The following is a 17,564-nucleotide window of genomic DNA, read 5'->3' as shown; positions in this document are numbered from 1 at the left end:
GTCCTCTTGGTACAGCGCATCGTAACTGCTATCAGCGCCATTCGGGTCAGCTGCAATCCGCAAACTTGCAACATTTCCAGCCTTCCGCCAACTCTTTCCCAGTGTTACGATATCCGCATTCGTAGCTGACGCCAACCAATCACGGTCGTTAACGAGATAACTGGCGCCGACAACGGAGGCCACTACGCAGCGTCTGTCCAGTTTCCCTTGGCCCAAAGAGCTAGTTCGGAGTCCGAGCAGCAACAAGCAAAAAGCTGTCCTGCCCCCCCGAGCGCTTTTCGGGGCCCGCAGAGCAGGCCGACAATGGGAACTCTTCCCGGCGCGCTGATAGGCTGAGCTCGCGCATTTAACGGGTCCCCTGGCGGCAGTTTCCGGGGAACGCCGCGGGAGGCCGCCACCAGCCGAGCGAAGTTGTGGCGCGCGCTGCGATAATCTCGCGCTGACACGGCAAGTCGTAAAAAGGGCCGTCTTTGCGTTCTTCTGGTTTCGTTTCTCTGCCATGAAATATTCATCTTCCCTGGGGCACCTAACTGCGGAACGGCGAAATTTCCCGGCAAATCGCCAAAGGGTCAAACAAGCACATGGTTACGGCTGACAATGCCACATGCAGAGCTATGTCATGGAATGAGCGGAACCAATAACTATGCATACCGAGCTGATTTGCGTTTAGATATTTGAAAACGCATTCAATAAAGGCTGAGTGAAGGATGCGGTTCTACCATGCAAGCTCCAGCAAACACCCAATACTTCAGGCTGTCATTTCTCTGCTAATAATAAAGACAAATTGCATTTTGTATGTCTTTTGAAGCGTAAGTTGTTTATTACCTTTTATCTGCTCTCATACCAAAAACGCTGTACCACTTTTGTTTAATAGTATTTTATTGTCGTTTTTATTTTTATTATTGTTATTATTATTATTTTGATGTGTCTTTCAACGTTGCAACATCACGCCAAGATTAGCCCGGCCTATTTTACCTTTTTTTTACGTTTCATATTTTTGCGATGTAGGTGGAAGTTGTGCAGGCCCGTGTGCTCAGATTTGGGCGCACGTTAAAGAACCCCAGGTGGTCGAAATTTCCGGAGCCTTCCACTACGGCGTCTCTCATAATCATATGGTGGTTTTGGGACGCTAAACCCTTCATATTATTCGATACATTTCATATTTGTTGTAAAATGGACATAAAATTTTGAGGCACAAAAAGTGCAGATAAGATTAAGACAGAACACTTTATGCTGTTCGAGTGAGTTGTAGTCTAGCTCTCGTAGGTGAGACACCAGGACTGAAGGCGTGTGAACCAAAGATGAAATATTTCTAAATTTTTACTTACTTTTCATCATGCATTTATATCGCAAAATGGCATCACAATTTAATTTGGATCCCCAGATGCGGGTAGCCGAGACCCTTAGAAAAAAGAGAGGCTTGAACGGATGGATTTATGGTAAAAACATGATGAATGTCTCTGCGACAGTGTAGCTATGACCAACTGGACTTGCTCTACGCCAGCTCCTGACGCCGACAAGAGCTCTCGCAAGTGGTGCCCTGTCCTCGGACTCCTGTGACCGTGTTTCCATCTTTCCTATCACTCCTGTCCCCTTGATTAGTCGTCGCTCTCTCTGGCTTACCACCTCACGCCTCTTTCTATCTCTCTACACCTTTATTCCTACCCTTTTAAGCCCTCCTCACCCTCATCCCTTGTGAGCTACTGTTGAAGTGTCGCTCGCTGAAGCGGACAGTTACGGGGCCCACTTTTCTCTTCCTTTCTCTCTTAGAACCACTTAGTCATAAGAAGCCGCATACCGCGAAAGTGCACCATGTCGTCACAGAAGTAAAACTGATTGTTCCTTGTCGATTGGTGTATGAAAGCTTGAGCAGTGTCTATTGGTGTTTGGAAGCTATAGCACTGTCTGACGTTGATACACCTCGCTAAAGCCTAGCAACGCATTTTCACTCCGACGACTAACGCCAAAGGTCGTGATAGAACCCTTGTAATAGCTAAAGCAGTTAACACACACCTAGACAAAGCATTTGCCCAGTCCCCCGCAAAGATTGCGTGAACAAGCACATAACATAGACAGTCGATATGGAGTCACAGAAAGCGTCACCATTCGAATAGAGAAACGTCAACTAGTGGCGCTCCACAGATGAGGACGTTCGTTGGGCGGCCGTATAGGGCATAACCTACGCATGTACTTATGCATATATCACACAACGCTTCAGGAACGCGAGGAAGAGTTCGTAACTTGAGCCATGAATGCGGCAATGAGTTTAAGCTTCCGCTACACCGAAAGCTGAAACTATCGAAGCGCTCACTACCGGTGCTCGTCAATGCCATGATTGAGCTCTTTTTAAGATAAGGCTATACGGATGACGTACTCCCACACAGCTTCGCACACAACGCTATCGCAAAAACGTGCGAAGCTGTGTGTGAGTACGCGATTCATAGCCTTATCTTGAACTCTTTTTGAGTTCAACTTTATGAGGCGTAGCACGGATAATTGGGCTAGTTAGTATTGGTTGATCTTTTAACTGATTAAGGGCGCGCACACGGACACGGAAAATATAGAACAGGAACTTGCACAGACAAAGGGCGTCTACTCGCAACTAGAGTTTATTCGAAAGAAAGGTATACGTACATATATATCACTAGAGGTCTTATATATCGGTACTCCGAGGATATGATCTGAGACACGCGTTTCATAGCCCTTTTTTGTTTTTTCCTGTTTCACCTGCCAGGTCATCTGACAGAATTGATATATATGTACCTATATTTCTTTCGAATAAACTTTATATGCGAGTAGGCGCTCTTGGTCTGTGCAATTTCCTATTCTAGTGTCCATGTCTGTGTGCTTGCTCTTAATCAGTTAAATTATGAGGCGTGTGATCTGCAATGTTGATATAGAATTGTTAATTTGATGTCAGCTTAAAACTAGATTTTGAGATAGCGTGTGCTGCGCCAGACGTTGACGGTGTTGTCACGTTTGAGGCGTCACGTGTGCAGCAAGGTGAGCTATATATTCTGCTGTAGGATCACGCAATAAGGAAAAGTAGGAAATTAGCGCTCATACTGTCCTTTGTTTAAGTACCCTTCTTGATGGTATAGCATCTTTATTTCAGGCTCAAACTGATCTGTACTAAAGTGATATCATTTCACCTTTCGCTGTCGTTTCTCAACGTACTGCAACAGTATAGGAATTTCTTCACAGGCTGACCTGGCAGTTTCCTCGTTTTAATAAATTTCCCTCTCATTGCATGTTTCCCTTGTGAATCGGATGACAGTAATACTGTTGAATAACGTTGCAGCGTAATATACAGTACGGGCGATCAAGTGGTAATTATACTTAGATGAGAGTGTGAAACCAAATACCAGTGAATGAGTGACACTACATATGATCTTTGTAACTAGCTACTGTATCAGAACCGTTACTACACCTGTGATTTATCGTATACCGATATTCTCGCTACTTTCCATTGAGTAACCTTTTGTAAAGCCTTTCATGCCACACTCCAGTTGATGGCCCGTGAGGACCTCGAATAAATAAAGAAATACGTATTTCACGCACTTATCAAAGCAATGGAACCACGAAGCTAGCGCTAATTTTGCAAATTACGCCTATTTAAGGCAAGCATAGCTCTACAAATAAAATTGGTCTCGAAAGACACACCTTTGCTCTGGCCGTCGGGGCCCCGTAAGATGGTGCACTCTTCTATCGTGCCGTAGGACTGGAAGAGCTGGCGTACGTCGTCCTCCGTCTGCTGCTTGCTCAGCATGCCCACGAACAGCTTTCGATCCTCTGCGAAGGAAGAAAGCGACGAGGGTGAGGTCACCACACATAGATAGATAGATAGATAGATAGATAGATAGATAGATAGATAGACAGATAGACAGATAGACAGACAGACAGACAGACAGACAGACAGACAGACAGACAGACAGACAGACAGATAGATAGATAGATAGATAGATAGATAGATAGATAGATAGATAGATAGATAGATAGATAGATATATGGCGTCTCTGGCTGCCCAATCGTGCGTTTCCTTTGTAAATAGGCTATCCAGACGAAGAAAAACATTACGTAAAACAAGAAGCTGCTTATGTTTTATATCAAGTTGACTCGCGTGGAAGAGAACAGGAATACAGTGATTCAAACGCAGGCTACGAAGGGTCTGTACATTTGTTGTTCCTCTATAGCGCAGTGACTTTCGGAGACGGCCATTCACGCGGGTACGCGTAGGGGAAGCACTGCAGTGTCCCCGTATAAAGGAGACACCAAACGTAGCCAGATTTAAGCAGGGCTGTAGGCTCTGCTACCGGACACAGCAATGAAAACGTCAGACTGACTGGCACGAAAGGAGTTCCTTGCGGAGAGTGAGTTTATAGGAGACCGCGAAGCACAAAGATATCTTCCCATACGAAGCGATACTTCCTGAAAAAAAAAAGAAGATTTAACTTTGTTTCGTCGACGCAGCACCGACGTGTGGACATCGTAGCGAGATACTCGAACGGCGAATTCGAGATACTGGAGACGAGATTGCATTATAACTTGTGCGAAACGACTGCTTTTTTTTTTTCGCTGAGCCAAACAGAGCTGCACGTACACGCACTCGCAGAGACCCTCTCGTTGTCGCCGATGTCCCCCTCGCACCACCGGGAATCTGCCGACAATGCAATCAAACGGCTCCCCGGCGGGAAACTGCGATGCGCTCCTTCTTGTGCCGTGATTAAATATTCTACTTCAAAGGCGGCTCCAGGCGGAGACTTTGGACGCGTGCCTTCTATCTGGGAATTGGAAATGAGAGACCTCTCACAAAGAGAGAGAGAGAGAGAGAGAGAGAGAGAGAGAGAGAGAGAGAGAGAGGAGTGCATTGTGCTTCGCAACACTGCCCTTTTTTATTTTGCCGTTTTCCAAGCCGTTTTCAAACCCAGTCTCGCACTCGAAATCCAAAGAGCGGAATAACGACTACACACACACGCAAAAAACAAAAACAAAAAAACATAACAAGAGCAGGCTAACACAGCGAAAGGAACGTGCAGAAATATATTGCCGCTGATAACGGGGCGCTGGCATCGGCGAGGAGCACTGGAATGCACCCTTCCACCCCCCGTGCATCGGCTCGTTCTTTTGTCTCAGCGGGCCGAGATCCGAACTCGCAATATGACACAGCAAAGTGCGGTCTTATGCTGGAGCTTTGCGTGCATAATACAAGCACTCCAGGAAATAAGGGCGACGGGAGAGAAGAGAGACCATCAAAATAAAAAAAAGGTCATCATGGCGCAGTGGCGCGCCCGCTTTGCCCTCACGCGCCTGATGTATTCGTATTCCACTGTAGTGTAGCCTCGCTTGACGCAAGACAACACCCATAAAAGAGAGAGGTATATACGGTCCACACCAAGAATGGCGGTCATGGATTCTCGATCGTTTATTTCGATCGGGTGCAACCTCTACTGGCATAGTTACATCAGACCGATGCTAAGGTTCAAAAAATTAAGGCACTTCGAACTAAGGGTGTTAATATTGAAGGAATTGCGGAGGCGGTCGCCTTTTTTTTTTGTTTGTCGTCGGTTTTCTTTTTTGTCCTCCTCTAATTATATTTTCCCAGCTTTTTTGTTGTTCTTTCTGTTTATTTATATTCAGTTCAATTTTGCTTTTTGTTCCCCCCATTTATTTTTCTTTCTTTATAGTTCTCGCTTGCCCCCCCCCCCCCTTTTTTTTTGTTTTTATACTTGGCTTTGCCTGCGTTAAACCAGGCAACGAAAACACACGACAGTCCGGGCCCCCAACGTTTTTCGAATTTAGTATCACCATCAAGGCACTCGAAGAACGAGAGGAAGAAGACTTCTCTTTGGCGCAATCATGAACCACAAGTGAAAGTCGACAAGAACAAGAACACGCTCAATATGCTACATGCCACATTCTGTTTTGCCTGCGTTACGCCAAGCAATAAGAACAGCATGAAATCACAGCATGCGACAGCGTACGTTAGCCCGACCCTTCAAAGTGCTGCGTACCTAATATGAAAACGGGGGCCACTGCGCACTGAAATACATCGCCAAAAATAACGCAACAGTTTGATCATAGTTGTCATCAAACCAGTGCGGCTGGCCTCGTGTGCTTTGAAATACAGTTGAACCCACTTATAACTACACACAATTGCCACAAAAATTTCCTACTTATAACCGGTAATTGCTGTGAACCAGTTACAGACACACACACAAAAAAAGAAAGAAAAATAGAGGGATGACAGCCTGCTGTGCAAAAAAAATTATTATATCAGATGGCATATGCCACCATACATCAGAGGAAATGATTACAAAGCTGCAAGGTTTCTCGGACACGTTTGAAAATTCGGACGTCTTCACGGGACCACCACAAGCTTCAAAGAGCCATAGTATGAAAACGTCTGACGTTTCGGACGCTGAAACTCTTCGAAGTCTCAACTTTTCACTCAAACTGCCTGTTTTAACGGAAGCCATCGACCCCCCCCACCCCCCCGCGCCGTTTCCGCCGCGGTGGAGCGGTACGTAGTTACGCTGCTCGGCTGCCAACCCGAAGGTTGCGGGTTCGATTCCGGCCGGGGTGGTCACATTTCGATGGAGGCGAAGTGTCATGGGGCCCATGTACTGTTTGATGTCTGTGCACGTTAAAAAACCTGGTCGAAGTTTCCGGAGTCCTCGACTACGGCGTCTCTTAAAATCCTATCGTGGTTTTGCGACGTAAAACCACGGATATTATTATTGTAATACTCCCACTGCGACGCGGATTTCAAAAGCCAACTTTGCCGCTACACCGTAACGTCATGTGAAAAAAAAAAAACATAGCGCAAATCTGAAGGGGCACTGCGGTTCATCGGTGTTGTGGGCAGGGATTTAGCAGCTTGAATATCTTGTTTTCTTCTTTTTCTTTCCAAGAATTTTGCTTTCAATTACCTCGAGGCACGGACAAACAACATAGAATATTTAGTTATGAGCGATAGTACAGCGTGCGGGAATACATAACATACAAAAGCTTACGGTACAGCAGATTATCATGTAGTTATACCCAACATTTTGTTAAAACGGGCGTCTTTATAAGGGGATTCGACAGTATACCTGTAAAACTCCTGACGAGTAATTCAAAGCAGTCCGCGCGAAAGGGTGCGCTATGACTGCTAGTTTCCGCCAACGAGAAGTGTACGACACGGTAAAATGAAAGAAGTTGAAAAAAAAAAAAAACAACTCTTGACTTCAATGACAAAGGCTTCACCGCGGCGGTCTAGTAGCAAAGACACTCGGTTGCTGACCCGCAGGTCGCCGGGTCGAGTCCCGGCAGCGGCGGCGGCTTTTCCGATTGAGGCGGAAATGTTGTTGGCCCGTGTGCTCAGATTTGGGTGCACGTTAAAGAACCCCAGGTGGGCGAAATTTCCGGAGCCCTCCATTGCGGCGTCTCTCATAATCGTATGGTGGTTTTGGGACATACCCCACGTATCAATGAACAATGACAGAGGAAGTACGATAAAAAAATCTTTCACGACGCGATAAAAAGCAAAATAGAATATAACGAAGATAGCTATATACCTTCTTAGGACAGGAACAACAGGCAGGGCCGGTTTGATAACAAAGTAAATAAAAACACAGCAAGTATACATATGCGGGGCACGGCACGGAAACAGAAAGAGAGCGATAAGCGAAACGGCAATGAGAACGGGTGAGCAAACAACATACAAAGATAAGGCGCGTTCTTGCGGGGACATCATGAGAACAATTTTAAACCGGTATTTCCAAACGCGGCCCTCAACTTTGTCAAGTGCAAGAACAGAAGAAATGCGTTCGTGTCAAAGTGTTATAAGACACCCGCATTGCTGTCGTTTCAGTGAGGTTGGGGACCACCACAAATGAAAGCGGTGCAATTAATGCAATTATTATTTAACCATATGGTGTAGTAGCGCAATTTTCACGGGGACGAAGAGGACAAGAACACACGACATGTCGTGTGTTCTTGTCCTCTTCGTCCCCGTGAAAATTGCGCTACTACACCATATGGTTAAATGATGTCTCACCAACTAGCCCAGCTCTCAACCCTACTAATGCAATTATTGGTGAATCCGCGAGTTGAAGTGAAGCTCCCGAAATGAATGGGCTCTGGAGCCCAAGGCAGTGGGGAATCCCAATGCGACTAAAGCTGAAAACGTGGGTTTACGCGTCCGCGAGCCGTTGGATGCGCAACTGTAATTCGATTAGCGTTCTTCGGGAACATCACCTATCTCGCGCCATGCGTGTTTCGCTATATTCAACCCTTCCGGTGCCAACTTGCCTTGACCCACTTGGATTGCGGTATGCGCCACCCTTCAGTGAACCTCCATGACGTGCCTCATTTGGTGTATGTATTGGTATACCATTTTCTTGCATAATATACATTTACTTTTACACTTTACACTACTTTCTATGCAAGTCTTGTCTCCCTAGCTGACATTGCCGCTCTCAAACATTCCCGTTATTTGCAGATGACGCTCAGTTGGGTCAAAAGAAGCACCTACCAGACATACCCTCTTCAAAGCATATACGCGGGAAAAAAAAAGAAATGAGAAAAAAAAAGACAATTCTGCTCACTCGTGACTAACAGATATAGCTTTGTGCGTTTCTTTCATTGAAAGCTGTCGCAACTTTTGAGTTATAGATCAGGCTTAGGACAAGAATGCCTGCGCGAAGTTTTAGAGTCGCATTAGCTCTGGTATAGTGACGCCGTCATTGTCAATACTTAGCTCATCGGTAAAGCCTGAACGATGAGTTGACATTTGGTTCACTCAGCCGTGTTTGTTATTTTGTTGTTAGAATCCGATACGAGACGAAGCGAGAAATAGCGACGCATCAGCAGAGGCCTACGTTGAGCGACGGAGCACGGCAGTCAGCAGCGGCGTCCAATCAAAAGCAGCGGCCCCCAGAGCGTCCGACTGAAACGACTCACAGAGAGAAAGTTGGAACAGGCAGAGGGGTTCCTCGAGTGGTCATGATAGGATGAGCCCGAATGTCGTCACGGGTGAACTGGGGCAATATATGACGCGTAAAGCGAGGACCAAAGTAACGCTTACACTATATAGTGACATGTACTTTTTTTTACACATTTTTGTTGCTGTCAATATAGCAGGCGTCGCAAGTGTATAAACATTAATCTCTCCCTGACTGTGCCCCTTCGATTGCCCCGCGAAGAACTATAATCAAATAAAAATGAGTGAAATTGTGCCAATCAACTCGAGTCAGACAATCCGCGCTCCTCATTTCGTCGTTGCGAAGTTTTTTTCGCCGCGACATTTCGAGCAACCATCCAGTTTCACAGCCAGAAATTGGTTTTATCGGCACGCTATCAACGCTTCGCAAAAGCACTCAGCGGGTGTCTCCTCTAAGTGCGGCAGAAAGATGAACACCAAGAAGAAGGCGACGGCACGATCTGCCACTTCGTTTCAGGCACATTATCAGTCACGACCCACAGTCGGGAGTGAGACTGTACTGCCCTTTCGTCGGCAAATGCTGTTTCGTAGTGGGCTCGCAGAAAGAATGCCTCGCACCCCAAAGGCAACCACTTCGTATTACCGATGGAGGCCTGTGTTTGGTATGTAATCTACCATAAAAGAATGGAACTCTTTACCTGTTCACGTCATACTATCGGTAAACTTTACAAAAGAATTGGAAAACCACTTCTCTTAATGTTTAGTATCAATATGATCAGTGTTAAACATTTATTACAATTGTGTCGTGAATCCTATGCTCTGTGTGGTGCTCTGTTATTGTCTTAAGATTTTTTTTCGTTGATATCACTTGTGTAGATTGTTTTGCGCAGCAAGCGTCTTGCACTGTGTGTTTTTCTTCTTGCATTGTTAGTCTTTTTGTGAATGCCTCGTTATTGTATTTTGTGTTTGCCCCTCCTGCATGGGCCAGCATATTGGCCTGCAGTATCGATAAATAAAAATAAATAAAAATAATCTCCCCGAAAATACACCTCTGCAGAGCGGCTAAGAAGTGAGCTGCTCTGCCACTAAGGACATCGCAGAACAAAACCAGCAGTACTAGCAGTACTCTCGCATTTGTATGAACGCATTAGATGCGAAGCAGCTTATGACAGAGTTCCATCCGGTGGTGCGTGGCATGACCACCCTTAATACGCATGCGCAACAGCTGGCCCAAGCGCTGCCAGAACACGCTCCTATACGCTCGCGCTTTCCAGCGTGTATATGATTGATTGATTTGTGGGGTTTAACGTCCCAAAACCACCATATGATTATGAGAGACGCCGTAGTGGAGGGCTCCGAAAATTTTGACCACCTGGGGTTCTTTAACGTGCACTCTAATCTGAGCACACGGGCCTACGACATTTCCGCCTCCATCAGAAATGCAGCCGCCGCAGCCGGGATTTGAACCCGCGACCTGCGGGTCAGCAGCCGAGTACCTTAGCCACGGCGGGGCCGGCGTGTGTATGGGGCTGGTTAAGACGTTGTGGCATAGTTGTAGCCTGTCCCATTTGCACTCTTTCAGCAATCACATGATGGCGTCGGGAAACGAGCACATCATGAGTTCACTGTAGTTCACGGGCGATGAACCCATGTGCTCCCGCGTGGCATGCAGATGAACCCGCGTGTGCAAGCTCCAACAAGAGTTCGGGATGAGTAACAGCATCAGAAGCTACATTGAACTTGGAAACCACCGTGAGAGCACAACTCACGATGGTTTCTAGGTCAAAGCGCCAACTCTTCCAACAGTCGATTCTCTTGAACTATACAGTGAACTCATGGTGTGCGCCACTTGTAAGGTCGCGTTAACATCGGGTAAGGTGCTCGCGTTAAGTCGACCCACGCGCTGATTCACATGCTACTTCTGGTTCCTTTTAGTGAAACATGGTGTAATTGTTTTTTATATTTTCCAGCAACAAAAAGCGCGCCCATTACAAAAAAAGACCAATACAAAACACATACTGCTAAATGATATAAACAAACTGCGGCCGTGTTTGAAATACGCTCGCCGTCATTGTATCGCTCGTCGCGCTCCATTAAGCCCAACCGTGCCGTAGTCTCAGCGTGGCCTCCCCGGCACGCAGGTTGATCGCAGACGAGAGGTTGAAGGCAACTTCTCGGAATCTGTCCCATACGTGCTTACCGCGAGAGCACGGCAGTTCCTATACGTAACGAGAGAATGAAGCCAAAACAGCACCTCACTCATGTCAACAGCATCTCACTCATGTCACGTCATAATGAGCGAGAAAAAACGCACTGAAGCAAGACGAGGAAAACAAACAAGTAAGAAAAAGAAACGAAATAAAAAGGGGAGGGAGAAGATGTTGGGTCACCGTCGTGAACGATTACTGTCATTTGACATGTTGTCGCCCGTTGTGCTCAGCAAAATATGTCATACGTTAAGCGCTTCATGCGGCGTCAAGCCATCGCCTGGATACGTGGAACGACACTGTACAGACCACGTGGCGGCCCTAAATGTAATGCCGCTTCATTCCATTTTGAAATCGTACGTCGAGGGACTTTAAAGTATTAAAATCACGCCACCCGCCTTGAAGTAATACAATCTACGAAGAAGGAAGAAGTTGCCCAAGTACAGACATCGCAACATCGCATGAACATCAATATCATAAGAAGCATAAAAGACGAAAGAATCCGCAAAAACGACCAGGCACAGCGATTTTTTGGCTTTTTTTTTAATCTATCAAACGCGCAAGATGCAGCTTGGCTTCATAATGCCGGTTTATGAACCATAGAGCTTTTATGAAGTGTAAGTGGGAAAACGCCGCTGGATATGTACTGCGATCGAGAAGCGCCCACCAAGCGAATTATATAAAAAGCTCTGTCATAAAATACAGACTTTTTGAGGACAGGACAGTAAAGCCGCGTTCAACGCACGGCTGTGTACATATACGATTTATTTGTCGCTTAGTTTAGGCTGTTACCGTCAGCCGTGCGTGGAAAGCAAATAAAAATAATAAAAGAAATAACCTGCTTTATGTAAAAGAATGTCTGCCGTAAGGCAATTGAACTTGGTAGAGCAGACGCTTGCGACGTGATCTTAAATATACGTATATTTATGTGTAATGTTTCTGAATGTTATTTACTAACCAGTATATGTAAATACTAGCAATAACTTAGGGAATGATTGAGCGAGCATCAAATCTCTCTGAGATTTGTGTGATCTAACAAAAAGGAATGGCGTTAACCTTAAATTTTTGACACGTAGAGAACTTGAGTGAGTAGTAAAGATAATGCTAGCGGGACCTGCAGCTGCAAGAACTGTTCCCATACTAAAAACGAGAGATGGCTGTGTGTGTGAGAGAGAGAGAGAGAAAAGCAAAGGAACGGCAAGGAGGTTAACCTGGTTGCTACATGTTTGCTACCCGACACGGTGGAAGGGGGAAAGAGGGGGCAAAGACTAGGCAAATGTGTGTCCTACCCATCATTTCCTGTGGCTGCACGAACGATCGAAGCGCCTGAGTCCCCTCTCGTTAATTCTAGGAAATTATGCGGGTGTGGAAATTATGTGGAGAGTAGAATGTGGAAATATAAGTAAAGTTTCTATAAGTGAACTCGGGTGCAGTGGGCAGGCAGAAGAATAGTAAAGCAGTGAGTAACGCGAAAATTGGAGGATGCTTGAAAGAAAGAAAGAAAGAAAGAAAGGAAGGAAGGAAAGAAGGAAGGAAGGAAGGAAGGAAGGAAGGAAGGAAGGAAGGAAGGAAGGAAAATAGGAAGAAAAGAACGGCAGGAAGGTTAACCAGCCTATAGGCAGCCGGTTTGGTACACTGCGCATGGAAAGGGGATGGGGGAGATGAAAGATAGAGAGCAGAGAGGACGCTTCAGCTTCGGGATAGCGTAAAGGGGCTTCGTGCATATCGTCCTCTGAACTGCTAATTTGCTTCGGTTCTCGGTGCATGCCACAACCGAGCCGTAAAGGAAGGAGCGACTGGGTACGTAACATCGGCTGTTTCGAAGTATCATTGAATGCCTTCTGAAAGCACACTTGTTAGTGGGACACTACGCCGTAATTATTCCTTTGTCGAGCGAGAGCCCCGTTATGCGTCCAGCAACATGCGAACCTATACGTAGCTGCTTTGTAGGCAGTTCTGCTGCTGACGACGGTTAGATGTGCCTGAGTACATTGTAATGGGTGAGCCTTTAAAACAGCCACTTGCTGGTCCATTCACATCTGTTGACGCCTGCTGCGATTATAGTCTTCTGCCACGCAATGTACGGTGAGTCAAGGAGACTCCTTCTACTACACGACATTCATAGCGGTTTTTTTTGTCACATCAGTTTGAAACATACAATCGTTCTATCGTAGAAGACCTGTTTGTGACGCTGAGGACCTGTGTTCGATCATCATTCCGACCTAAGGATTTTTATTATTATTTTATTTGCATCTTTGTCTTTTTTTTTCGGGCATGGACAAGATGATGATTTTCGATCACAAACAGCGATGTCAAAGTTGACACCGACACCAACGCCAGAAGTTCTGCTGAATGATCTCTTTAATGCCGTCTCGGTAAAAGAAAAAAAAAAAAGGTGGTGCACGCAGAACTACCGTAAGCAACAGTAGAGCTTGCAACCAGCAGAGTCGTCGAAAAATCTGTGCAGTACGTGAGCAGGTGTATCGATTTCGCGTGTCCGTGAAAATACGGCGAATCGAAGAGGTCTGTTCGTATACGAAGGTACAATTTATCTGTTTAACTTGGAGCGTTTCAATTTGGGTATACGCGTCCGAGCTCCTCGTGATGCTCTCGTGCTGTACCTTTTATTTCCCCGCCTGGGTGGAGAAGTGGTTAGGGTGATTGGCCGCTGATCCGAAGGCCGCGGTAGCATTTCGGCGAAATGGTAGAGAAGCCCATGTACTGTGCCAAGTCCGCGCACGTTAAAGAACACCATGCGGTTGCAATTTCCATGGACCTCCCCAACAACATCATCTCTCGTAATTATATGGTAGTTCTGGGTCGTAAACCCCCTCCCCCCTCTACTGTTAGTATGTACCTTTCGTTTCATACCCCGTTGACGTGAAAGCAAGCGTGACGTAACAAAGGCGGCAACAGTTGACACGAATTACGGCACGCACAAATACACGCTGGCTCTGCAGCTCCTAGCGGAGACTGACGTGGACTGTGGTGCGGCGGCTGTGCAGGGCGTTTCTATAGGCCAGACGGGTGGTGTACGCTGGGTTGGGAGCTCGATTGGGGAAGCCTTCCGTCCCATTTAGCTTACAAATCGCGCCATGGGACCGAAATGGACGCTCGTAAAGCGAGATACTTCTCCGTCAAACGGCTCATGCGTTTGTGTACGCAACGGTGAACGGCCGGAATGGTCCCCGCGGGTCACAGAATCTACAGGCAACGCAACTCGAGACAAAGAAAATGAAACGAGGCAAGACAGAAGCACTGGCAGCGCGACACAAGCGAGAAAGTGGGTTTTCGTAACCGGCCGCCTTGTAATTTAAGGGAGCGGAACTTAAGAGGTCAATAATCATTGCTTACAATGGTGTCGTATATATACTGCAGCGCGCAGATATACGAAAGGCTCAATGGAACGCCATAGACGGCTGACGAGGAAGACGTGAAGTGAAGCGGTCGCACGTGAGTACGGCCGCTTCAAAACGAAGACAATAGCTCCCCATTTGCCGTTGTCTATCAGTTTCTTTTTTATTACTGCGATTTACTGGTCCTTCTCGACAAATAAAACACGATTAAGCGTGAATCCAATTTTGAGTCTGCGTTCACCGTGCTGCGAATTCAAGAGTTAAAAAAATTGAACAAACGTAGGCTCACAACCAGGGGGTGTGTCTTCACACAATAAAAATCTAGAAATCATGAATGAGGCGTGAAATAAAGAAAATCACGCCATACTCACGGAATGAATGATGAAAAGTGAGCAAAGCACGGGAGGGGGAGATCATCGGTAAACCGTTAACTCTTCCATGAAAATTTAGCCCATTACATCATTAGAAAGGTAAGACTGTGCGTTTATTATACAAATCAACTTTTATTTTGATCCTGTTCGTTTGTTGTTTCATTTCTTCGTTTGTTCTTTTCATTTATTCGTTGTCATTGCGGCTGGCTTACGAGGTGCCTTCATTATTACGGCTTTATGGTCCGTGCAATGAAGCGAGAGAGGTTCTTGTATTTGCTGCAGAGGGAAGTTCGCAAACACCAAATCTACGCACGTCCCTCGGATCGTGGTATGTGTCATATGGACACATCTGAGTGCGTATTTGGAAAGCAGGTGCTGCACGATGCAGTCATGGGTAACGAGGTCCGTCAGTCCGTTCGTGCGTCCGTCCGTGCGTTCGTTCGTTCGCCCGTCCGTCCATTGATTCGTCCATCCATTCATCCGTCTGTCCATCACTCTGTCCATCCGTCCATCCATACGACCATCCGTCCGTCCGTCCGTCTATTCGTCCGTCTGGCTGGTCTGTCTGGTCTGGTCTGGTCTGGTCTGTCTGTCTGTCTGTCTGTCTGTCTGTCTGTCTGTCTGTCTGTCTGTCTGTCTGTCTGTCTGTCTGTCTGTCTGTCTGTCTGTCTGTCACTCACACTAGCGCCACCTGCTGAGTGAGTCGTACAACTAAACGGTTACCAACCGGTCACAAAAGATATGCATGGCCAGACCCACGGCTTTAGGATTTTCGCCCCTAAAAGATTTCCAGAGGAGCAATCGCGCCACTTCGGAATATATATCTTAGTTCCTATGACTCAACGTTTAAGATGCACCCGACGGTGCCCCTACTCGTAACTCCGGTGCCATTGGGTTTCGTATAAACCACAGCGTGCAATCACGGAGATGACGGCACAATTTCTCGTGCACATGCAGCACTGGCTGTCGGTACTTTATTAGCGCTCGTGATGCACTACAGCGCCGCTCGATGGTTAATTGGCCTTTTCTATAGTAAAAGTGTGCTACTATACCCATCATATAAAACGTCATCACCACCTTTTCATGCCATTCCATTTCTGTGTAGATTTTTTTGCTTTAGAACATGGTCAGCCCCATTATAGATAGTCCCACATGGCGGTGAATCTATAGCGTGCACCGCAAGAAACTTTATGTGGTAATTCCACTAAAAAAAATTGTTGATGCACACGTCTGCCGTGTTCCTCTCTGCTATATAGCATGAAACCGTTCAGACAGCTGCAAATCAACTTAAGTCGATCATTATCATCTTTCGTACGCATGTACGCCGAAGCATTGGCAAGGAAGCAAAGGCGTACTTAGCCTCAGTTAATAATTATAGCGAACACAAGCTCACGTTTGGTGCAATGAAGCTCGCGCGGCCGAGCATATAGCGTTAGTGGGAATGAATCTCGTTATTTTTTAACGTTTTGCACGATCACCTTGTCTTAGATATTCTCCCTTATTGCATCACTAATAATCTCAATTCAACGCGCTTTGCCTCACGCCAGAATCTCTTACTTCCGTGTATACACACTAACTACGGCAAACAAACGATTCTATTCTCGGCCATTTTGCTCTGGAATCCACTAACCTCTGATGTTAAATCCTCTAAATCACTTTGCATTTTTAAATCCAAACTAAAGACTTTCTTGTTAGGCCCTTCTGTTTGATTGAATTGTAACTGTATTATCATGTCTTTTATTGTTGTGGTATTCATATCCTTTTTTTTTATATTGACGATGTATTCCCTGTTTTTTAGTGTTCCTGCTTATTATTCTAATGGTTTTTTGTTTTTTGTTTTTTATTCATCTTTCTCTTTTTTTATGCTGTGTTTATTTGCTGACAATGTATTTCAGTGTTGCTTGATAAATACCTTTTCTTTTTTTTCTTTTTTTTTTTTCCATCATGGGAGGTCCCGCCTGCGGTTCTTACCTTGGGACCTCCCAGTGAATCTGTACCCATGCACTTTTCCATGTTCACGCTTGATGAATAAAATTCAATTCAAATTCAAAATGCTGCCGGCAAAGGTGGTTTCATTTGACAGCAGCAACGGCATGGACGTGTGCACGCATGCGCACCTCACTCAGCCCGGAGCATGGCGGTGTCGCAGCGTAAGTGGCCCCGCCAAAGCGGAGATGAATAATAAATAAAAATTTACTATAGGTACTTTACTAAATGCGTGTGAATGCAATAAATCAGTTTCTTTCCGTGCATTACACTCCTGAAAAGCAAACGTTCTGTAGCTTTATGTGAGCACCTGAGTGGCTTGAAAATTATGATTTTAACAGCGAAACTGTTTAAGCTCGAGGTTAGGCTATGCAGAGTAAACAAAAAGCTGCCGCAATAAGCGGCCTCTACCTTCTTGCACGTTGCTCAGCGGGCGCGTAATCTCTTCACCCTCGCCATTTTGTTAAGGTAATGCTAATTATCACTAAGTTTAATTAAAACAGTTTTGACTAACAATATGCTGTTTATGACCCTACAAAATAAGGTCATTTTAATAAGTAGCACGGTGTCGTCTCTTCGTCTATCCTTGTCTATATTTTTGCGCTGTTTTTACTACCCAAGTAGTATGAACCACCAACTAGCCCAACTTTCGCTATTATTGCTATTAATAATAAGTACAGTCTTGCTAATTTATAACAAGCTAATATACAATGTTAATCAG

The 17,564-nt window shown here is 45.7% G+C and overlaps 1 protein-coding gene across 6 annotated transcripts in view; it reads right to left on the bottom strand.

Annotated features, from left to right (window-relative positions):
* bru3 (CUGBP Elav-like family member bruno 3) overlaps positions 1 to 17,564 on the bottom strand; it is a 505,232-nt gene that overhangs the window by 67,093 nt on the left and 420,575 nt on the right. For all 6 annotated transcript variants that reach the window (XM_075892463.1, XM_075892460.1, XM_075892464.1 and 3 more), the window contains exon 3: positions 3,664 to 3,792. In XM_075892463.1, the coding sequence (XP_075748578.1) occupies positions 3,664 to 3,792 (129 nt within the window). The remainder of the gene's footprint in view (positions 1 to 3,663; positions 3,793 to 17,564) is intronic.

The sequence above is a fragment of the Rhipicephalus microplus genome, chromosome 4 (genome assembly GCF_043290135.1).
Source record: "Rhipicephalus microplus isolate Deutch F79 chromosome 4, USDA_Rmic, whole genome shotgun sequence".
Lineage (NCBI taxonomy): Eukaryota > Metazoa > Arthropoda > Arachnida > Ixodida > Ixodidae > Rhipicephalus > Rhipicephalus microplus.
The sequence above is the reverse complement of the archived record's forward strand: the minus strand, read 5'-3'. Positions and strand labels throughout refer to the sequence as shown.